Source organism: Artemia sp. Qi Xiang Cuo, chromosome 9, assembly GCF_049724085.1.
Source record: "Artemia sp. Qi Xiang Cuo chromosome 9, ASM4972408v1, whole genome shotgun sequence".
Classification (NCBI taxonomy): Eukaryota; Metazoa; Arthropoda; class Branchiopoda; order Anostraca; family Artemiidae; genus Artemia; species Artemia sp. Qi Xiang Cuo.
The window spans coordinates 48,692,710-48,718,168 of NC_142802.1; the positions used below are offsets into that span (position 1 = coordinate 48,692,710).

Sequence of the window (25,459 nt, forward strand, 5' to 3'; positions counted from 1 at the left end):
CTGATTTTTGACTCCTTGTAAAAGTAACATTGCGGTAGAAATTGAGAAAGGCCTGTGAGACATGTGTCTTGTTCTAAAATATTAAAATTGCAGATTTAATTTCACAACTAATCACTTTAGTAACCCTGAAATTCTAAATATGGAGGAAATTGAATATCATTTGTGAAATGCGTAGCCTACTTATTGTATTTCCCTTATGGACTTCTATTATTTCTTATACTTTGATTTTGGGTTTTAATATTATAATTTTACCCTTTACGTTTTAATAAAAGTCTTGGAAATCCTTCGATACTATATATGGTGAGAGTCCAAAGGCATTTTGGAACTTGCAAGCTAAAGACAGTGTTTTGCTTTAGAACGTCCCTAGTGGAATCTTAGGATTATATTTTTAATTAGTGATTTCAAAACTGAAATTTTGTAACAAATCGAAATCATTTGTGAAACTTCTACTTGCTTTATTTTTATTTTGCCTATGCGTTATAAAATCAACCTCAGATTTGTAATAAACAAGACAAGAAATTATCTAATGCAAATTATAGCAGGAATAATCTTTTTTTTTTTAATGTATATTACATGCTGTGTTTTCTTGTAAGACAATGAAATCCCAATTTCGGCCTTATATTAGTAATTAATTGACTTCAAAAACATCTCATTGGTTAACTATTATGTTACAATTAGGTCATACGGGACATCGCTGACACTAATACAAATGAAGTTTAAAGGCCGAGTAATTGGTCAGTTGATGGCAAGAAGTGTCTCAAAAGAAAAAAAGGTTTCAAATTCTTAGATGACAGTCCAATTTAAAAATTGGCTAAGAACAAAATATATATATATATATATTAAAAAGAGTTTTCTAAAGGGCTAGATTCACTTTATTTCAAATACGTTTTTTGAGCTGTAAAAAAAAGTCTTTCACAAACGATTACTATCCTCTTGATGTTCCCTTTACCATCAACAAATGAATTCCTATTATCACCGACCGTTAACTTTACCGCCCATTTTCCTTTGTCTTTACTCTTAAAAATAAAAAAAACAATTTTTTTTAACTGAAAATAATGAGCAACATTAAAACTTAAAACGAACAAAGATTATTCCGTATATGAAAGGGACTGTTACCTCCGCAAAGCCATGATATTTAAGCTAAAGTTTTTTATTGTTTTATAGAAATGATTTTTTAGTAAGTTTAGAAATTTATAGTAAATAGCGGGTTGTTGAGGAGGGGACAGCCCCTTTCCAATAAGGACGCATTTCTGGTCGGTTTAAGTTTTAATGTCGCTCCTTACTTTCAGTTTAAAAAACTTGTTTTTTTTATTTAATTTCTGATCGTTTTTTAGTTAATGCAGCTTTTATTTGCATAAAAATTTTACTTTTCTTTTGCTAAATGGATGTCTTTACAAATTAACTTACGTAACTAACTTCTATATTCGTATATTTTTCTTCTGGCAAAAAATACAAAGTTGCAGATTTTTGCAGATATGAGCTTGAAACCTATGTACTAGGGTTTTCTGATACGCTGAATCTGACGGTGTGATTTTCATTAAAATTCTTTCACTTGTAGGGGATGTTTCCCCCTCTTTAAAAAATCAAGTAAATTTTCTCAGACTCGTAGCCTTTGATGAGTAATACTAAACTTAATAAAATTTATATATTTAGAATCAACATTATAAGCCCATTCTTTTGATGCATTTATTGAAATCAAAATTCCGTTTTTTAAAGTTTCGATTACTATTGAGCAGTATCGCTTGTTTTTTTATTGTTTTTTTTTATTACGTATATGTTATTACGTATATGAAGGGGTTCTCCCCTTAGTCAATACCACGCTCTTTACGTTAAAAGTTAGAAAAAAATTTTATTAAAAAACCCCAGAATCACAAAAGACGTTTAATTAGAATAGATAGCTCTTTTGAAAGCACTAAAAAAAACTGTAGCGTAAAGAGCGAGGTATTGACTTAGGGGAGAACCTCCTCACATAAGTTATAATTTCTGTTCGTTTTAAGTTCTAATATTCCTTCTTACATTTCAGTTGAAAAAACTTGGTTTTTTTTATTTAATTTCTGATCGTTTTTTAAATAATGCTTGGAAATCCAGGCCCCCTTCATAGAATTGTCCCTTACCCCAAAGAAACATCCTCCAAGGAAATATTCTCCAGAGTAACTCCCTCCTCTAGCCCCCCCCTCCAGAAAAAATAATTCCTGAAAATGGTTGTATACTTCCCAATAACCAATAAATAATGCTGGCAAGTCCGGCGCCCCCTTCATGGCAATTTCCCTTCCCCCAAGAAAACTTCCTTAATGAACAGATCCTCCAACATAACCCCCGACCCATCCTTCCCTCCCACTACCAGAAAAAAAAACCTCCTGAAAACTTCTGTATACTTCCCAATAACCAATACTATATGTTAACATTGGGTAAAGTTCATAACTTTTAGCCCTCCCTCTGGATACTTCGGGGGATTAAATCATCCTAAAAGACATATTTATCATATTTTTGACCATGCTGAACAAAATGGCTATCTCAAAATTTTGATCGGGTGACTTTGGGAAAAAAATGAGCGTGGGAGGGGGCCTAGTTGCCCTCCATTTATTTTTGTCACTTAAAAAGGGCACTATAACTTTTAATTTCCGTTCCAATGAGCCCTCCCACGATATTCTAGGACCACTGGGTCGATACGATCACCCCTGGGAAAGAAAAAAGAAAAAAAAAAAAAATAATAAATAAACACGCATCCGTGATCTTTCTTCTGGCAAAAAATGCAAAATTCCACATTTTTGTAGATAGGAGCTTGAAACCTCAACAGTAGGGTTCTCTGATACGCTGAATATGATGGTGTGATTTTCATTAAGGTTCTATAACTTTTAGGGGATCTTTTCCCCTTTTTTTGAAAATCAGCCAAATTTTCTCAGGCGCGTAACTTTTGATGGGAAGCACTAAACTTGATGAAAGTTATATATTTAAAATCAGCATTGCAATCTGATTCTTTTGATATATCTATTGGTATCAAAAACCTGTTTTCTAGAGTTTCGGTTACCATTGAGCCGGGTCGCTCCTTACTTACAGTTCGTTACCACGAACTGTTTGATTACATAGACCATATCTTCGGTTTATTTTTATACTTAAACAATGTGCTAACTTTTCCGCGCATCATAATAGATTTTTAATGAGATTTTTAATTTGACTATCCAATAATGGAACTCCAATAATAGCCCTTCAAATTATTGACATTTAATTGCCTGTAAAGACTGTAGTTATAGAACTAACTATGGAATTGTCAATGAAAAATTCATTGACAGGTTCACGACAAATTGGATTCAGTTAAATGAATTGAAAATAAACTTATAAATAAATCAAATGAATCAGTATTTATAAATTAAATGAAGGGAAAACTAATGAATAACAAAATTAGTAACGATCATGATTAAACAAAACGCACGCCAGGGGCAAATTACTCCTGGCGAATTCCTTTTAAATGGAGAATAACTGAGAACGAGAATTAAACCTTTTGTTATTTAAAGGCTTGCCTTAGTAGTATTTGAACAGTAAAGAATTTGTCAGTAATTTAATTTAATTGAGCTACTTTAAAATCTACATGCAAAGGTCAGTCACGAAATAAAAGTGGCTCTTGAAACTGAGGCCTTTCCCTTTTATAAACACTTAGATTGATATTACTCCAAAGGGAGAATTCAAGGGCTTCCTTGTTATTTTTAGAGAGTCCTTTGTAGGAAACGTGCTTTCTATATACTTTCATGATGGCAGCCAAGGTTATTTATTTTGACCTTTTATATGTTGCGTGATATAATGCCTAAACTCGAGACGCACCAATATCTTTTTGCTAGTGTTTTACCTTAGTTGATACGAAAGCTCCTAGGTGATGGTTCTATATTATTTTACTATTAATGTTTTTTGGGCACCCATAGCTTGCTATTCTTAAAAAAAAACGATTGCTTTTCATGCAAAGAAAAACATTTTACATGGCTGTATTTTAATTAATACATGGTCTAGGGAAGGAAACATTCATGAAAGACAGGTTTTACCTGAAAAACGATCGTTTTTTTTTGCTGGAAATAACCTTTATGTTTAGATCATAAGAAAAATGTGTTTCCATCCCAATTATTTTTCTATAGCTGCATTTCAGACAGTAGGTTGTACGAAAAGTGTGGTTTTTCCTACTTTTTAGTGCTATAATGTAATAACGGTTGAGATGGCTAGGGTACGTTCTACGGATGAAGGATGACAGATTGCCAGAGATCGTCCCTTTTGGCCAAACGTCTAGATATAAACGGGAATTAGGTCGTCCTCGATTGGGCTGAGAAGGTGTCGTAAGGAAAGATTTAAGGGAAATAGAAACTTCCTGCGAGGGTGTAAAGAGGGGGTTATGAGTAGATTAGGATTGAGGAGGAGTGTGTGTAGCTGTGTTGGCCTCAAGTGGCTTGCTGCTGTGGTGAATTGTTTGTAGTAGCAGTAATAGCGTCATTATAATGAAGATTTAAATACCATATTTTAAATGATAATGTGGACTTAACGCTCAGATTTTTTTGCTGAGAGTGCTATTCATTTTTCTTCTATGGTATATATCTATGTCGTTTTATCTTTACTTTACCTTTTTCTTTTTATTTAAGATTACGGAAAGTGAAGATGGACCAGCGGAAACTGATGGACAATGCAAATACAATTACAGATATTTCAAAGGTAATTATTACATAATATAAAATAGCATCATACTCTGCATTATACTATCATACCCTGTATGATACTAGTGTATTATATAATAGTACCCTGTAATTATTAGAGCGAGAGACAGAGATTGATGCATCTACAAATAAAAAAACATTTTTCCCTCCAGGAAGGCAATGCATTTTGAATGGAGGGTGGGGGGTATCATAGTTCCTCAACACTGCACTGATAATAAACAATCAACTCAAGAAATTGAATTGACGAAGGAATAAAAGGTAGAGCTACACGCTGAATGCAATGACAACCTGAATGCAATGACAAGCTGGTGTCTTCCTGTATGCAATTACAATCTAAATGTGACAACCTGAATGCAATGACAACCTGGAGTCAACCTGTATGTAATTACAACCTGAATGTAACAACCTGAATGCAATGACAACCTGGTGTCAACCTGTATGCAATTACAACCTGAATGTGACAACCTGAATGCAATGACAACTGGCTTCTCACAGAAGAGGAAAATAACTAAACTGCTGCTCACATTTAAGTTTTTAAGGGGGAGGGGAGTTAGGCTAAATGGTCTTGCAAATAACAGCATTGAAACTAGTACATCATTTGAATAAATCTTAAGAAGAAAAGCTGTGTGAATAAGGAGTGAACTATTTTTAGCACTAATCATAACATCGAGCTTCTGTTTTCAAGTCATACTCTAATTCTTCAAACCAATATTATATTTAGTTTAGACTTCCTAAAGTCAAAAATAGGAATCGCGTTTCAATTTGTAATTGAAACATGGTTTTTATAATTCTAAATCGGTATTGAGTCTTTGAAAAATGGGGAGCAAACCGTTCGATGAAAGCATGTTTTGTGAATAACAAGAAACCCAGTATTCCCTATTTGCCAATGTACTAGATAATTTTCCCGTAAGCTCATACTCAGTAGGGGAAAAGTTTATAAATAATTTACGTATTCTAATGACAATTTTCAACTGGTTTCACATCGATCGTCTAGGGTCGAGACTTTACGTCTATGCTGAAATCTACCTAAATCGAAACATTATGCTCTATATCAAAACTCTATTGTAGCGTCTCTAGTTAATCCGAGTGGCCCAATAATTGTATGCTTTGCTTTTGTGTTTGCCTTCAGTAGAATGGGGGGTACCAGCCCCACGGGGAGTCCATATATGGGCATAGAACCACGTGTTATATGGTTTTCTCAGTGAGAATGAAAAAACAGGAATTTTCTCACATGGAAAAACAGGAATTTTGTCACATTTATGGTTGTTTTCATGGATGTATATGTGTGTTGTTCGATTTATTTGATGTTTTTCTCGGATATCAACATCATATTATGGATTTTTTATGGTTTTTTTCAGTGAGAATTTGAAAAACAGGAACTTTCTCACTTGGAAAAACAGGAATTTTCTCACATTTATGGTTGTTTTCTTGGATGGTTATGTGTGTTGTTCGATTTATTTGATGTTTTTCTCGGATGTCAACATCAAATTATGGATGTTTTATGGTTTTTGTCAGTGAGAATTTGAAAAACAGAATCTTTTTCACATTTATGTCTGTTTTAATGGAGGGTTATGTGTGTTGTTCGAGTTATTTGATGTTTTTCATGTCTGTTATATGGATGATCCAGAAATAGTACTTGATATTGTTGTTCAATCCAAATGTTATGAGTTTCCCGGAAACAGTTAGATCACATGTTTCCTTCTCAGCCAATCAGAGGGCTTGTTTTACATAGTAGCGGCGGAGTGAATATAAAGAAAGGATTTTTGCTATAGTTTTATTAGTCTGTGAATAGAATTCAAGGAGTGAGAAGAAGAAGAACAGTTTGACTTTACTCATTTGGATATATATTTGTGTTGATGGCGATAAGTGGAATGTTTACCCTATTAGAAGTTGATAGTGGAGTTGATGATAATGGTACAAGAGCACCAAACATTGCGGTGGAAATTACGAAAGGATCGCGGCTTTGTCTGGAATGGGATGCAGTATATGCAAGATATGTGATATCCTTGAGCAAATTTAAAATGGAGGATCAATTATGTTTTGCCGCAAAAGTTGATATAGCACATGTGAATAGACTTCAATGTGCTTTAAGTGCATTGGTGAAACATATTGAAGACAATAAACAGTATCGCTGATTGTACATGCTCTGTATTATTGATGTTGTTGTTGTTGTTGTTGTAATTATTCCAGTATATTTTTTATAACTCTAATAGGTTCTCTTTCTTTTCTTTCCAGGTTAGGCTAACGAAGAATGAACATAAGAGAAATTTCAGTCTTAGATAACGGATCTTTAAATTACGCAATTCGAGAAAGAGAGAATAATATAGACTCGAGTGTTTATTGACAGGTATTTGATTTCGTTCTTTAATTGTATCAAGTTGACACTTCAACGTAGGGTCCACTTTCATCTGTGAAATAATGACGATATAATAAGAATTTATTCATCCCCATTGAAGTATTGTATGAAAATTTTAAAATGTCATTCAAGTGCTTATAGTCAATTTATTGATATATTAATTGGAACAACGCAGAATCATATTGTGGATATACTTTTGAAAACATTGCCAATGGATTCAATGTAGATGGCTCCCCCATCATTCGAAAGAGGTAACGCCACAGAGCTACTCCTCTCTCCCACCATTTCCCTCTCGTTGAATTTATCGAACGAAGAGGATCAGTTTCGTTTTAGCTGTGAGTGAGTTGATATAAGAACCCGAAAAATGTTCTATATATGTCCATTGTGCATGTACACTCTTGGCAGTTGGAATCAATGTGAGACTTGTACAATTATTGATGACTATAGTGAAAAGTGTAAATTATCTAATCCTTGTAAATTACATAGAGGCTATGCGGTACAAATTAAAGGATGTAATTCATGTCTTGAGGAAGTGTGTGATTCTCATCCTAGAGGACACCTGTGCTTCAATTGTCACAATGATAATTATGATCAGTGGAAGAATACTTACCCCGCTAGGATTGGAAAGAATCTTAAACATGTGTTCAGTTTATTTCTACGAGATTCGTATCGTCGTGTATTTAAATTATTACAGGAAGAGGAATAAGGTCTACGATTCAACTGTTGGGGTAACAAGACAATTTGGTTTATACGTCATCGTTGTGATGACACCACCTACAATGACTATAAAACAAGTGATTTTTATTTGGCAGTTACCGAATGTGATTCACCATTTGAAAACACTGTATGTGATATTGCTTCAAATAGACAGATTGAAACTCGTGAATTTCATAATATGAATTCAGATAGTATCATTGACTATACAAAGAGATATGACAAGAGTGAAGTTACATTGTACTGTAGAAAATGTGACCCTGACTTTGCAGTCAATCAAGATCAATATACAGTGAATCCAAATGATTTACCAACATTAGTGATTCACGACAGTTGTCTATACAGCGAAGATGAAGAAATCTGAAGTGAAAATTTAAAGACAATGTTGTATATATACACGCATTTTATTAATAAACAGATTCACAAACATTTTTTAAGCACTTTACTCTTAGGGCACTGAAATCAATACTATAGAGGTCTGAGAGGATATTTTCCACTAGAAAGTCATTCAGACGAGGATTGTCAACTATAACTGTTAAGAAACTGCTTGCTAGTTTAGCCACGACATCGGAACACAAAATATATTAGTGCATGGAAGGCACAGCTTTTAGTCGTTAGATCCTGAAGCCTATTCCGATTTTGAATAATAGTTTTCCCACTGCTCTCTATATAGTTGCTGATGTGAGGTGTATAGAATGTATAGGATAGACCAAGAGGATAAAAAAATTCAATCGTCTTAATTGTTTGAAAGATGCACAGCCAATGGCCCGTCAGCACAGTCGACGGACTGCTATTAACAATAATCAAGGTTTTGTTGAAACGTTGAATTTTTCCAAGAAAGTCCAAGGGCAGACAATAGGAATTGTACTGGGACATGTAGCGGTCCATCTTAAATACAGTGATTATTTGACTGTTGTTCATGGCGCCAAATCTAGTAGAACACTGCCTTCGGGGGTGATTTCCCAATAGGTTTCATATTGATTTAGTGAGATTAGTGCAATACTCTCTGCCATTGGGTCGGTAAATGTACACTCTAAACATACACTCCCTGTACGTACTATACTCCTATCCTGTTTGCCAAACAAATTCAAAGAGAAGATTCAATTCGACTTATCACCTCTATCTTCTGTGTTACCATTTTCGAATAGTTGCGAATTATGGTCTAGGGTTTTCATTGTTAGCCCATAAAGGGACATATAGGGTCTATCAATAGCTCGTGAAGACAGGGTGATGCTGTTTGATGTGAACAAACGGGACTATAGTTCAAATATTTCGAAGTTATGTGGGCATTCAGTCCATGATCCTATTGCACTGGCGCTTTTTACAAATGCCAAAGCCAATTTCGAGGGAATTTCGCCATTGATAAAGGATGAATAGGTGAAGGTGCGTGACCCCATTGCAATATGACGCTGATTGGTGATTGTATGAGGAACAAGTAGTTTAATATTGTTACCATTGGTTCTCAGTTTTTCCACGGCCAAAGCAACAGAGCTCATGAACTGTTGTTTGCACACATGTAGTATTGCTGAGGTGTGGGAGAGTCTTGTATCGGGATTACCAGCAAGTTACTTTCTCAAAATGAAATTGGAGGGTGCAAGCGTCAATTTTATATCCACTTTAACATTGGGTGGCAGCCAGTGGGGTACATTAAATATTTCATGATATATTTTTCCAACTAGAAGTAAATCAATAGTTGTAGCATTTTTAAGTGCATCTGTACTATTAGTATTAGTAAAATATTCATATCAATTGGAGGTGCCTCTCAATTCCTTGTACGACTTGGATGTCATCAGCATGAATTGCACAGAGCTAGTATAATTTGAGAGATTGTTGCTTGTGTTCACCAGCTTGCCATTGATGTAGACACTAAATTGACGAAATAAATTATGTAATATGCAATTTTCATAGGATATCCTATCGGCTGAAATTTGCATTGTATTATCAGTTTTTAAAACTTTAATTTGTAAATCTATCAATGTTGAAGACAATTTCATAAAGTAGTCTTAATTAGAATAAATTTGAAATTGGATATTATCGGAGAGGGGTTGCTGTGGATAAAATTGTTCATAGTATCCATGCTTGACACTCACATCAACATTTTCAGCATTGAATAGATTCAATGAGGCGGTGATTGAAGGTTGAGAATCCTTATGCGGTAGGTAGAACATTTTAGGAGAAGAAATCTAGTTTCGATCTGACAATTTTCTTTCTGGGACTTCTGTTTATAGAACGTATTGGCCTTGTCCTTATTTTCTGTGACAAGAGGGATGATGTCTTTCATTTCTAACCTGAGTGGAGACTGATGAGGGGTACGGTGTTTCTTGAAATTTTTAAGCCTCTACCATTTTGTTTTAATTTCTCGCCAAGGGTTCGTGCATTGGAGCTAAGATTTTCTGAAGCACATTTTTTAAAATCCTTGCCAGAGCCCCACTCGTATAGTTTAGAGGATGCAAAATCTGTCGCAGCTGGTAAAAGATATTTTCTAGCCAGTGGTAGTGAAGAGCGAAACAGCTTAGCACACCAACTACCAAGACTGTAGCCAGACATTGATGAGCCACCCTTTTGGTAGTTCATTCTATTACCCTGCTGTCTCGATCCAAGAGTATTAACATATCAGTCGATAACAAGACATGAGCACACCACTTGTTTTTTATACATCGTGATTTTGAACGATGTGTCCAAAATGGCATTTAATCACAGCCAAACCCTCTGAAATTGCTAGGGGATCCCCCAATTCGGTTTTTAGTGTTAACTGACAGAGTTCCAACTAGGAAGTGTTTACGGGAATATACTGAAGATGCTTTATCTTTTAGTGGTGAATATGTTCTTGATTGGTTTTTCGTTCAAGAACTCGTACGAGGGGGACATTTGAATTTCCAACCCGTGATGTTTCCACAAATAAAGCATACAGAAACACACAAGTATACATGGAAATGGTATGCGGATAGTAAGCAAAAATGAAATTAGTAATTCAGGCACTTTTGTCTTTGATTATATTGAGCTTAAAGACAAGGAAATCCTTTAGATTATCTTTGAGAATAACCTTTTCACTGGTAATAGGTGAACTAATGTAGATCTTGCACTCCTCCTTTGAATAGTTGAAATGAAAAGCTCATTTTTTACGATCGGAAATTCTTTTATTGATAGTACAACATAAATCATTCATAAAGGTGAGTTCCTCGTAGTGCATTTCAATATATGGATAATCCATCTAATTGATTTTTTGCTTTTTTTCTTGATCAACTGTTAGTGGTGGCAGCCAATCATATGGTATATTATTTATTTTATATTTACGTTCCTTTCTCAGGATGGCTGAGGTATTTTTGAGAATACAGTCGACAAGAGACACTTCAAACTTTCAGTTGTCGTCTAATTTAATGGCGGGCGAGAGTTTTGTCCAGAAATCAATTGTTCTATTCCAGTCGGTGTAGAGAGGATCAGGAACATTGGACATGAAAGTCACATAGAAATCATTGGGCATTGTCTTAATATCTTCAGCACTGACCCAAGAATAAAAATCTGAGTTGTATCCTAGCCAGCGAACAAACACCTGTCCCTTGCCATGGCGTGTACGAATCTTTAATATCTTTTCAATTTGATACATTTCAGTAGTGTTGCTAACTTTTTACAGTTCATATTCATAAAAACCGCCGACAATCTCATCATCTTTGGTGTCTCGCAGTCGATATGTTATGGGCTATGGTGTGTAGAATTTTGGACACTTTAAAAAGTTCAGTGCTCCATAAATAATTCCCCTTTTCAAAAATATTGGTGGTTCTATTAATTCGAACAGTTTCACCAACATTGAATTTTTTCTTCTTCTTCTCTTTTTCACTTTTGAAGTATTGTTTTAGAAAGGTGTCAAATGTGTTTTCATTGTAGTGAACATCAGTTGGTGTGGAGTTGGACAGAGATCGATGGGGTCTTTGATTATAAATAAACATGATTTTATAGCAATCATGAATAAAAACCGGTGTATTTTTCAATGTTCAATATCTTGAAATTAATAGACGAATAGTTAGTATTAAACGTTCATCTACTGCAGCCTTTATCGGGCTGTTACAATGATCAAGTGTTGTATTATATTTCAAAAGAACCTTTTGCACCTGTGAATTAACAAATTCACAACCACGATCCGATTAAATTTTTCTATACGAATCATGTTCTAGAATACTTTCAATGGTTCTAGCAACTTCAAAAGCTCTCTTTGATTGCAGTGGAATGGCATATGCATAACGACTAAAGACACCGACTACCATCAGACAATATTTTTATGGCACATTGTGAGGCTCGTGAATTGTGTCTAAAGTTAAAAAATCCGTTTGCATTATATGCAGAGGGAAAAAGACTTCAATTTATCGATACTGGTTGCTGCGAAGCCTGTTATTCCGATGTAGTATGTAACTCGCCTCATTTTCTAGACATTCTTTTACTTTTTCCAATGTGGGGGTGCCGGAGACAGCTTTGGAAAGCGTTTTGGGGATAATTTAAACTCCTCGCTTTGCCAACATTTTTATAAACACCTTTCAGAACTTCATCCATTTTGAGCGTAAACACGTAGTGTAATGTCCACTTCCCTTTTGCACTCTGGCGGGTAAATCAATTTGTCTTCGCTTTCTACTAGCAGCCAAAGGTGTTGTAAAATCACTGGTACTGATAGTATCTTCAAATATTGAATGTTCTTCTTTTCTAAATGGTGTTGAAGGAGGAGGACTATATTCTCTTAGTTTCTTTAGAATTTGTTTATTGCCTATAAGACTTTTAGGAAAGTTTGATATATACAGAAAGGTGTATAGATTATCATCAAAAGATAAGAGTCCTTTATGATTCGTCTCGATATCGTAAATTAAATCAACTAGATCATAAATTTTTCATTGAATTATAACTCGTTTCCCTGTGCTATCGACTTGAACCTGATCGTCAGTTTCCAACATGAGATAGGATAATACTCTTTGATTCTGTTCCCAAGAGGACAAGGTCAATAGGTTTTAAATTTTCAATACGTTTAAATTCAGTTCCTTCTCCTTTGATTGCAGTGCTGTCTACTCATGAGGAGAGGTTTCCTGTGTAAATGGATCAGTGGCGGGTCTCTCATGATATGGTTTATGTTTGTCCAGACGTCGCAATGCATCTTGAAGTAAAAGCAGTTTTTTGTCGTCGGCAATATTCTCATCGTTAATGAATTTGCTTAGATTATCTTAAAAATGTTCGATGGGTGAGAGAACAAGTTCAACTGGTTTCAATTTATATGGTTTTGCCATTTTCTCCCTAGAGAAAAATGTTTAAAAGTCCTTCAAGTATTTGTAGTAAAAGTGTGAAGAAGTTACTACCTGCTTGAAGAAGCCGTGTTCGTTATATATTTCGTACTTTTTTTTTCAAAGCCAAGACCTCGAACGTTGAAACATGGTTGTTTTTATGTTTTATAAAAACATCTGGCAGTTGTAAATTGCCCGCAGTTAAATTTAAACAAAGTTCAGATATTAGATTAATGAAATCATTGTCAACCCCATGTTTGAGTATAGCCTTCCTAAGCAATGGTTTTGAAGTGCTTAAAACGGAAAACAGATGCCGTTGTTCGTGTAGTTTCTTCAGTGTCATAATGGCGACTAATAGTCTTTTCTACTGTTCACCGGAAGATATACTGTAATTTCATTGTTGAAAATGTCGGTGACTACACGTAGATCCTCGGGCGTGCTCTTATTAAGATCCAGCAAATTTTACCCGTAGGGGTTGATAGTCGCCTGAGTTTACGCTTAAACAATACATTTAGGGGCGCCAGGGTATATCGTATTTTGGATAGTTTGGCAATTGATATATACCCGAATGACTCGATAGATAATATAGACGGTGCAATTCAATGCATGGGGCCGCATACATTTGCTCTGATGAAACAGATTGTGTAGAACCATAGTAATGAAAATTTGTTCATGAAGGGAGTGAACGGTGAACAGTTGTAGCATTTCCTGTGAGAACTGTTCAATTGATTCAGCCAAATCATCAATGATCAACCACGAGTTCGATTCAATACTATTGAAAACATCAAGTCCTCGGATGAATTGTCGTGGTATGGATGTGCCACTTGCTTTTATTTTATCATAGGACTACTGTCAAATACTATAGCAATAGTAGATTTTTTTCGGCTTCTTCAAAAACATTTTATCACAATTTTGAATTATTCTAGCTAAAAGTGATGTTTTCCCCGACATTGAGGGTCCACTCAGAAATAATCTGAAGGGTTTTTTAAATTGATACATACTGCTGTTGGGGACAGCAGTTAGAATGCAATTAACTGTAAATCATACATGATCAATTAATAAGTAGTAAAAATTTTCCCCATATATCTATCTATTCAAGAACAACAAAAAAAAACAATATTTAATGATAGTATTTATTTCGACCCTGTATGAAAACAAATATTCGCAGTCAACATGAACTGCACAGCAATAAAAATAATAAGACTTTTTCAATAAGAACAACTGACAAAATTTCATGGCTGTCAAAATAAAACTATTTTTTCAACAGGAACACAGTGCAATTATAACAATTTATAAATAAGGATATATTGTCTTTAAAAACACATGTATCTACAATACTTTTTGTACAATAAAAAAAACAATTTTTGAACATCATCAACAACACTTATCTGTACAACACTTTTTGTCAACTTAAACAATTTTCTATACAACACATGCTGTACAACAGAAAATACACACACTTGGAAAGTACTAGTAGCACAGTTGAACTTGATTCCAGGAACTTTAAGGGCGGGGTCCCCCCACCCCCCGGGGACCGCGGGGCCGTAGGCCATTCGGCCGCGGGCGGGACCCCCCCCCCCCTGGGCGGCCGCGGGAAGGGCCCTCCCCCCGGGGGCCGCGGGGGTGAAACACTACAATAGTTGTCCGGTTACTGCGACGGCTGCTACAGGTTAGTGGTGGTGGTGGTGGTTAGTGCTTGAGGTTAGATGAGATTGGGATTAGGTTAATTTATGAAATGGTTGAGTGGTTGGTGGTTAGTCAGATTAGGTTAATTTATCCAGACAAAGTTGATTGCGATAGTCTACGCATTCAAATATGTCTGAAATACGGTAGTGGCTATGGGGTAGGACAGTCACACCATTCTCGAGCACTTAGACCTTGTCGGATATACATTATATTGCATTCTTCTCCACTCTCACAGTATAATTTCTATACTGTAGAGAGCAAATTGCAAGCACTTGTGCTCTCGGCACTAGGCTACTTTCTACACAGTCTGTACACGCTCATGTTGAAATTGCTCTTTACAAAATGTGTAGGCACCCCTTTACACGCCTTCTTTTCTTCCCCACTATGAGTTTCAACGCAATAAACTTTGGGACCCGGGAACACCCCCCTGGATATCAAATCACTCCCCGTCTCTGATTTTAACATTAAGAGTTGGTTGGGGGCTTGAAGTTTCACCAGCTCGGGATAAAGTGATGGATTCCAGCTGGTGAAATCCATCTGCGAGCTGATCTGTTCCCCCTTTTGCAAATCACCCATTAAATCCAATTCAGGCCCATTTACCTTTAACAGCAGAGAATCTGTATCACCATAATAAACTTGAACCTCCCCCTCCCGTGGCCATTGCACCTTGCACACATTGTAAAAGAACAACAATATGAGCTTTTTGGATATTTCTAGTACTGAAGTACCTCGTGCAATATTCTTGTTCAGTACCATATTTTACTTTCGCCTGTGTAGAAGCGCCATGTCGGCCTCTTTGCTCGTGAACGATGTAAAATTGGAATCGGCAATAATTCATGCACACTCGAGAGGATCAGTCACGATATCAAAATAAGATCTATTATGAACTCTTACACAAATTTTGCCAAACGCTGAAATTAGAATGAGCTTATACATGTCCTTCTCCACCTTTGAATTTGCCTTAAAGTGTTTATCGACAAAGGTATCAATAAATGCTTTCAAATAGGGTCTCTGATTGAACTGTAGGACCCTATGTATTTTGGGGATCTTGAAGCCGTTGCTCACCATTCATTGCAATAGCACCTGGTGAACAATAATATTCTCTTTAGGATCCAAATCAGCAATCAGTTTCTGTTTGGAGGGAGTCTAATGCATCCCCATGTCCTCAACCAATGAACGATTGTAGGGGCTCAAAGAGTCCCTGCTCAAGGGCCGATTGATACAGGGAAAAACAAAATCTTTGACTGAGTCGTGAAGCGCCAGCGGAATGTGACCATCAACTTTAAGAACCATCCTTGTGGCCCATTGTCCTCGACGGTGGTAATGTCGGGGAACTCACAAGGATTCTCAAGCCATTGATAGTTCCCACACGGCAAAGAGTAGTGTGACATTGCCGAGGGGTACAATGAGTTCATGTCCAAGAACACTGCATTTGACTTTGCACCGGTGCTTTATCCGCTCGGATCGGTTGATAAGACGAGGTCCCCATGAAAAACATATCCATCCCTAATTGAACGCTCTACAAAAAGGTGCTGATCTATATCAGTGATTAGGCCTATTTCCTCCCTGCTAATTTTTAAAATTAAATCCATCACTAAATGGGGTGTAGAAAAATAGTAACCTATATCTAACCCGAACTCTGAATAGATCTGGTCTGTGTTCTTACAGACTATATCCAACAGAGTTAAAACGTCACTGGCCAAGTACAGTCTACAATAATCCCACCCATTTTTACAATCCCCCTTGGACCACACCTTCTTGGCAAACTCATACTCCTCGGCTGTGCATTCACTGTGGGTCAGTGAATTGTAAAAAACTTCAATTGGAGGTAGTTTCTCCTCACTTAAGCGAGCGCCAGAACAGTAATAATCATAGGTGTATATACCTTTGCAGGTCAACAGGTCATACATTTCACTGTCTGGAAAGTGCTGTTTAAGCAAGGGAAAGCTATCAAAATTGTCACTTTTTTGCACTTGAATCAATTGACTCAATGCCTTGGGAAAAAAAATAGAGGAATCTAAAAACCTGATTTTATTCCAGCACATATGCCCATTATACACTGCCTGCCATTTCAGCTCAAGAAGCAACAACTTCTCGGCTGATTTGGGAATAATGTTGTAAATAAAAGAACTATTTAACCATGGACCATCTAGTCCCCCTCCCTCCCGGTGCAAATGCGCCCGTGCCAGTCCAATAAATTTTAAATCATAATTTGAATTATGAATAAAAACTGGGATAAAAAAACTGCTGGCTAACATTTAAATTACACGATTGATGCGCAACCCCTCTAAAATTGCTACCCCCCGAGGATTGTTCATTACACATATGTTCATGATCTGTAACTTTCCCCCTCCCCCCTCGTTTCCCTTTAGTCCCCTTATCCACCTCAGCAAACTCCCCCTTACAAACCCAACCTATTTTTTGATTTTTAATCGCGAGACGATCCTCTGCAGACAACACCATTGGATAATGGGTATTTCTCACACAAGAAAGAGCACCATTAGCCGTACCAATCAGTTTAGTCAATGCCTTGAGCATGAACTCCCCCTCCTCCAATGTTTCAACTATTTCTCACAAATGCATAGTGTTAGAATTGTCTCTCTGCGCGTGGGCGTAGGACACTGCAATGGCCAGATGTTCTTTGAGTCGGTATGGAAATTGTGGATCGTTCATCTCCACCAGCTTAGCCTCACAATCTAAAGATATTTTGTTGCACTGGAGAAGGGTGTTTTGAAAATTTGTAAAACGTAGAATTGCCCTATCCCCTGCAACCGTTTCCACTCTCTGATATCCATATTGTCTTCAGTGCCTCATGTGATTCCATAGTTTTATTTCACTACGGAATTGTGACAAACATGTTGGACAGTAGAAACATACCCCTAGGTCCCTACCACCCCCCAGACCTCTACTGATGTCAGTGATCGGATTAAAATGTCCGATTGCGTTCGGTTGACTAGGTGGTGTGTACAGCAACCAAACCCAGTGTTTAACCAAATCAACTGACGGAGCACGTACAGGAAAAACCATCCCCTTCTTTTTAGAGCGAGTCCCATTTTCAAATTCTGGTTCATATTGTAACACAGTAACTCCAATCTTCAAGTGAGCATTAGCCCTTTCAAAAACTTCAATGGATCGTAGCGTTGCTGGGTATTTTCCTTCTAGGCAAGAAAAATCTACAACTTGGAAAACGGACCCCTCTTTCCCATGTACAGCCCAGTGATCTAAATTCTTCTTGGTAGCGTCATCTGCTAGAGGCTGAAAGGCTGATATGAGGAAAGCATATCTGAAAAACTTTTGACCTGTTTCAAAACAGATCTTCTGGACACCACGACAACCTACTAGATCTGGATTATATTTTAAAATCATCCCCTTATCCCTATGTCCCCCTCTTAAAATGAAATCTTTCTTAAATTTACATATATTTATGCTTAAATTTTCAACAAAAAGAACTAAAGAGCCACTTCCATTTTCATTAATGTTCTCAAGATGCCATATAATTTGATCTACCCAATCTATGAAAACACCCCCAAAATTTTCTAAATTCGGATAAACCAAACGCATCTCGGACTGTACAAAATAATAGTAAACCTCACTTTTCACCTCATTCAAAAAAAACACTTTTAGAACAATGAAGACCTTAATTGAACCCCTACCTCCCCACAACTGACTTTGGTTCTCCAGAAGTGCACGAATTTTTTCTACATTGGTTTGCACAATCTCTATAGGGTCAAAAACAAACTTCACCGCCAGAAGTATAGTAAAAGGGTCCCCAAACGTTGCAGTGAAAACAACTATATTATTTAAAATTCTGTTGGACAACTGAAAGTCTGGGAGAGGTGTACCCCCTCCCCCGCGTGTATATTACCCCCACCCCCAAGGTGTTCAATATTAGGGCGATGGGAAGCCGCATCATTTGATTGAAGAGGTGACATGTTCGCGTTCTCTGGAGGTGACGGGTGTCCCCTCAATCCACCGACAAAATCATCCAAAAGTTTACTAGTATTCGAGCCTAACCCTGCTTAGTCCGACTCTAAATCATGTCCAGGTATCTGCTCCGCTGCGATACCATTCACATTTTAAAAAAAATCACTTAAATGGTAGTCCCCATTAAAAGGTCTTTGTAGGGACTTACCAGGCCATTCACGGATAGCAAATGCCTCATTGTTGTAAATCCCCTTAAGCACGTCCTCTCCTTCTCCAACTGACGAGCAGGGGGAGATGGTGAGTATAGGACCAATGCTCCAACCTATAAATGAAAAATAGCTTATTTTCAAAGTGTTCAAATCATCCCCTACTGTTTAAAATTTGGATTATTATTGACGTATTTTTAAAACGTACTTAGTAGTAGTAGTAGTAGTAGTAGCAGTATGCACATAGTAGCATTTGGTTAATTCACTGTTCCCCTCAACTATCTATTTTCTGAAAGTTCTAATTCCAAAATTAATATAAGATATTTAAAATCTAAAACGCCGCTTTACATATAATTTACAATTTGATTTTGTTAAAACAACTCCCCCCCGTCCCACGTTCCCCACGTAAACCCCCCCCCCCCGAGCCCGGCCTCATGGCGCGTCCCCGTGACGCGTCCCGCCTTGCGTCCCGGACCCATCCTGGCCTCCGCGCTGGCCCCACCTTAATATAAGATATTTACAGTCTAAAACATGGCATAGTAGGTTTTGTTTTTGTTCAAACAATTCGTCCAAATAAAAGTTCATATTAATACTCTTTATCTGCCTTGAAAAAAAAAAATGATTTGAAAAGGATAACCATCTTCTGTCATGATAAACACCTCATACAGATATAAAGTTTTTTTTTTTAATATTTTTAGAGGCAAGGCGAACCATTCGTGTATATCGCAATAGAAATTATCAAACCTTACTATGACCAGAATATAGTGCCTTTTTTTGGCTTCACTAATCTAATTTAGCAAAAGGGTGAATGCATGCACTTGACGTGATTCAAAAGGGAGAACATTATATTTCCTTTGGGGAGAAAAAATCTTTCAATATTCCCGCTGAGATATACTTTTACGCAGTGTTCGAAAATGTTGCATGTAGAAAAGGCCTATAAAAGTTGGATGAAATTGATAGATATTTCTATATGAAAGGTAGGAAAAAAATGCTTACATTTGCATATCCCGGCTGCACTTGGGCATCCAAAGGACCGGGTAGAGCATGCTGGAGGGCCACGTCCTGACTTATCAATGATGGGCAGCTCTTGAAGGCCCAGGTACCATGTGATGGAAGGTGGACGAGTTGGCGTTATTATATTCTTGTACAAATGATTGTACTGGTTTTGGAGGCTTCAGCCACCGACCATATTGCAGGAAAGTAGCCTTTGCATTGCCCGCATTATTAACCCTCACTTTCTTAGTTGGTGTTGGCGATGGGCATTCTTCACAATTTGCCTTAAAAAGAAGGGAAAAAGTTAGTATTGAAATAATTTGCCCCTTTTTTTTACAGAAAGAAAGTTAGTATCATCATCCATGTAATTTTGTCTAGAAAGGCATTTATCACTAAGAAAGCACAACGTAAAAAAATTTCGTGAAATATACTAATTGCATCCTTTTTTGAATCTGAGAAAGAAGAATTATGGCTCACTGAGTCGTTCAAAATTCAGTATATAAAAGTCAGTCTAATATCTTATTTTTATGCGTTTATTTTCTTTTATTGTTTTAATATGAATTGATCATGCCTTGTTTGATGCATTTAAATTATTAACGGTATTTTTTATATTTCCATATCCTTTTTTCGATAGCTGGTATTTATCACACCCCCAGAAAAACAGTCCACGGAAAATAACCCCCACGGACAATATCCCTGAGAACAGACCTGGAAAAATATCCCCTCCCCCCACCGAAAGATATAGTAAAAATGATATTCAATTTACGCATAATAAAGCAATATATATTTTTCTTAAACTCACACCCCTTACTTTGCACGCGAATAAAAAGTTTGTTTTCACTTTACAATGGAGGTGTTAGACTTGAGGCCTTGTCAAACGCCCCCTCCCCACCTTTCATCAATGTCCTGAAAATATTGTTAGGCAATAATTTTGGAAATAACTCATTTCCATGCTTCCATACCACATAGAATTACGCAAAGCCTGTAACCACACAATGTTAATTAACAATAATCTCTCTTTTCACGCGAAACTGTTTTTTTTAACAAAAACACATATTCGATGGGAAAAACTATTTTTCTCAGAGAAACCTTTTGGTTAAGCCGCTATCCAAATTCTTATATATTTACCAAAGCCGGATGTACTTTAAAGGGGTGTCAGTAATTATCAGATATTTAAATCGTTGCGAGAAATCTGTAAGTCAAGCCATAGCGGACAGTATATTAAAGGAATGACAGAAAGTTGACAGTTGCTTTTAGATAAGACACGGAATTTATCAAAAACAGAATTAAGGTCGTAAACAGAAGGGGAATGAAGGTTGGGGTTTACGTAACGAAAAAACAGCGTATTTTTTGCCTTTTAACGCCTATGAACATCATATCGGGCAGGGGGATAGGGGTGGGGGGGGGTTTACTCCAATATATTATTGGGTAACAAATGAAAGCAATTTTATTTTGAAAATAAAAATTAAAAAAGACATTAACATTAAAAATTTGGCGGCCAAGACTTAACCTTCATACAAAATGTAGGAGTTCTATCAATTGTGTTCTGGAACTTTCTGATAATTAAATCATGTTGCATGTCCATTATATACGAAATCTCAAGGGTTAATTGTTATTTAACGGGGAAATCATATGTAAGCACGTCTCTGATTGGCTAAGAAGGGGTTTGTAACCGACTCTCTGATTGGCTGAGAAGGAAACATGTGATCTAACTGTTTCCTATTCCAGGACACCTTGACATTCACCCCTAGCATGCACTTGTCCAAAACAACAATAATAAATAAATCCCTCAGGCCTAAAGATTAAAGAAACCATAATGTTTCTTAATTCCCCCCTTCATGAATCAATAATTACCATAGCGATTATGTAAATCAATTTCTCAGGTTAGGCTAACCAAACAACAATGAAGCCATGTTTGTTTCTTAATTCCCCCCTCGTGAATCAATAATTTCCCCTAGCGATTATGTAAATCTAGTTTACAGGCTAGGTTCACCTAAAGATCAAAGAAACCATGTTTGTTTCTTAATTCCCCCTTCGTAAATCAATAATTTCCCTAGCGATTATTTAAATCAAGTTCTCAGGTTAGGTTAGCCAAACAATCTCATAGCATTCGCGTCGAGCATGTCCATTCTCACTGACAACGAACAGACATAAATCTTCCATAAAACAGACATGAAAAACATCAAATAAATTGAACCAGCCATGAAACACACATAACCAGCCATGAAAACAGACATAAATGTGAGAAAGTTCCTGTTTTTCAAATTCTCACTGACAAAAACCATAAAACATCCAGAATATGATGTTGACATCCGAGAAAAACATCAAATAAATCGAACAACACACATAACCATCCAAGAAAACAACCATAAATGTGACAAAATTACTGTTTTTTCAAGTGAGAAAATTCCTGTTTTTTCATTCTCACTGAGAAAACCATAAACCACGTGGGTCTATGCCCATATATGGACTCCCCGTTGGGCTGGTACCCCCATTCTACTGCCTTCCTGGCCTAAACAGAGTTTCAACTACCGAATTACTAGCCATTCAAGCTATTCTACACAAGGTAGCCTTCAGTGGTGGAACCAGGGGACGCGGGGGCACCCCCCCTCCCTGACGTAGTGGCAGATTTGGGGTAGGGACCGCTTGCTCTGGTTTGGGATGGGACGAATGTTTTTTTGTAATTGGTTTTTAATAGTTGAGATTATAATAGGTTTTTAATTATTAAAACTATTTCTTTTTGCAAACAAGTTTGAAACAAGGTTTCAGTTACTTTGCGTGGTCTCTGTTAGATTTTACTAATGACGCATACCGTTAAAAAGTATTTAATTAAATTTAGATTTATCAAGGAAATACGTCCGTATTACCACAAAAGCCAATTGGGAGGCGAAGATCTTCACTTCGTAGTAACAAGGAGGGGAAATTTGAAATCCTAACTTCTTTTGGCTGTCGAAATTATATTCCAGGATTGTGCTGTTACAACGGGGCTTAAAAACAAAATATTTACTTCTTTTTACTGTCAAAAATTTGTTTTCGAGTCTTGCTATGGCACTGAGGCGAAGAAATTCATATCATTGCTTTTTTTGGCTGTCTGTTTTGATTTTTTGGGTTTGTTTTTTTTGCAAAGAGGGGTGGTTTTTACAACTTGTTGTTTTTTTTAGAGGATTTGTATAATAGAAAATAAATGTAAGAGAAGTGCAAAAATTATTAATTTAAGTTTTGAATTTGGGTGAGTAAATGGTTGCCACTTTACTGCCTATTTTAATCTAATTAAAGGTCTGCGTTATAGGACACATCACCTTCTCTGTTCATCCTAAAACATTAAAATAAAGGCCAAACTCTTTAAAACTTTAATAAAAGTTTGTATAAGTATATACATAAAACTAAGTATATGAGTCGAAATACTTCTTCAAAGGTCGGAGTAATGATTTAAGAAGAATAGATTTTCAGAAATTTATTTATGTAAGAAGGCAAATAATTATGTGTTTTTTTTTATCTAGCCGGTATAGATGGGTCTCTGGGTTCTCAGTTTGAATAAGTGGAATGGCATCATTTTTTTTTTCAAACACTTACTAATAAAATGTTAATAAAAAGTGGAAATTCCCAAACTTTAGTTAACCACGGAAACGGAATGGAACTACAATATTACTTTCTCAATACCAACCAGTCTCAAAATATAGTTATAATTTTGTATAATGGTTGCATGTATTTGTCCTTCAAATTGTATAAATTAATTTATATACCGCTGAGGATTTTTATACTTCTTTTGGTGCATGTCATCCAATCATATTTCCACGATTAATTGTTTGTAAATCAATATTTTTACAGGACAATTCTCTTAGTTATTGCTAAATCTTGGTCAAATTTCAAATTCTTATTTTTGTGCTCAAAAGACATATCGAGATTAAAACGTTTGAATTGAATATATGAAAATCTCGAGATTAAAACAAATTAATTAGAATCGCTTCAAAATCGCTCCTTACTTTCAGTTGAAAAAAACTTGTTTTTTTTTATTTAATCTGAGAAAAAGAATCACATTTATTTGCGAACAAAAATGTTGCACAATGAAATCTGCGGTTAGAAGACAAATCAAAATTTACAATGGAATGAAGGAGCATATTAGCATTTGTGAAGAATAAACAGGAGAAAGGAATTGGATTAATGTCAAAATTTCTTAATTCTATTGAAATTACTGATTTGCCACCTTAAGACTTAAAACTAAAGAATAACATTTTGTTTGTAAGACTGGGTTTGTGCGTACTTAGAATATTTCGAAGAGTATATGCAATGAAACATGCACGGTTTTTATTGAATTATAGAACAACGTAATTAAAGCAAACATTTAGTTACTGAGAAAAAGCTATTAAAGAAGTTTTTTGTATCTATGACTCCCTGCAAAATAATACAATATTATGCATGAATCTGAACAGCTAAACCAATGGTATGGAAAAATGTATAAGATAATGATGAACAAAAATGTTGCGCAACGAATTCTATGGCAGAAGACAAATCGAATTACAATGGAATACAGGAACGCGTATTCCATATACGCGTTCCTGATATACGCATATATATATATATATATATATATATATATATATATATATATATATATATATATATATATATATATATATATATATATATATATATATATATATATATATATATATATATATATATATATATATATATATATATATATGTGTGTGTGTGTGTGTGTACATAGGCATATTATAATTAAATATTCACTTCATTAAATTTTAAAACTATATCTTCCTTATATTTTTAGGGTCTCATCAGTTTTAACTATCTTCATAAAATCCCTCCCCATCCCTGAAACATTTTTGCTAGTGACGCCTCTGACCTTCAGTGTAGGTTTTCGAAAGTAACGACTTCAATAGTGTACCCTCCAGCTCTCTCATCTGTTCCATTCCGAAGATGAGATAAGATAAAGTGTATTTTAAAGCTAAAAAAATGGCCATGAACACAAAAGAAGCTAAAATATCATAAAATTACATCAGCGGCATAAAAAAAACTCTTAAATTGAATACTAGATTTACCTACGATACGAACTTAATACTAGGAAATACGGTTATGTACAAAAGGAACAAAAAAGCACAAATATAATAAACGGACATCAGCGATTATCAGAAAACTCTTAAATTGAATACTACGTTTACCTAAAACTAGGACTTAATACTTAATACTGGGAAATACGGTCATGTACATAAGGAACAAAGAAACGCAGACATAATAAACTTACATCAGCATTCATCAGAAAACAATTAATTGAAATACTACTTTCACTTAATACTAGGGTTTTCTTTAATTAAACATAGTCTCCAGATATATAAGTATCAACTCAGTCTTTCCAAATATCCTTTCCCTTGTCGTAGAGAGACCCTGTCACCGGCTCAAGCAATGCAACAAATCATTCTCCTCAACTTTGCAAAGCGGGCAAGTATACCTGTCTTCATTGCAACATGTTTCTTTTGAATATCTTTTAAATCTTGCGCTAATTGGAAGGCAATTAGCCCTGAGCTGTATCCACAAAATCAAGTATCTAGCTAGTGAATTCAGCTTAAGGTAGAACTCTTGCGCATAAACTACCTCGACATCCTTATAAAATTTTAA

General features: G+C 35.9%; 1 protein-coding gene across 4 annotated transcripts in view; it reads left to right on the top strand.

The window, feature by feature from the left end:
* Nucleotides 1-25,459, top strand: part of SK (small conductance calcium-activated potassium channel) — a 570,542-nt gene that overhangs the window by 541,800 nt on the left and 3,283 nt on the right. For all 4 annotated transcript variants that reach the window (XM_089094647.1, XM_089094648.1, XM_089094645.1 and 1 more), the window contains one exon: nt 4,617-4,686. In XM_089094647.1, the coding sequence (XP_088950773.1) occupies nt 4,617-4,686 (70 nt within the window). The remainder of the gene's footprint in view (nt 1-4,616; nt 4,687-25,459) is intronic.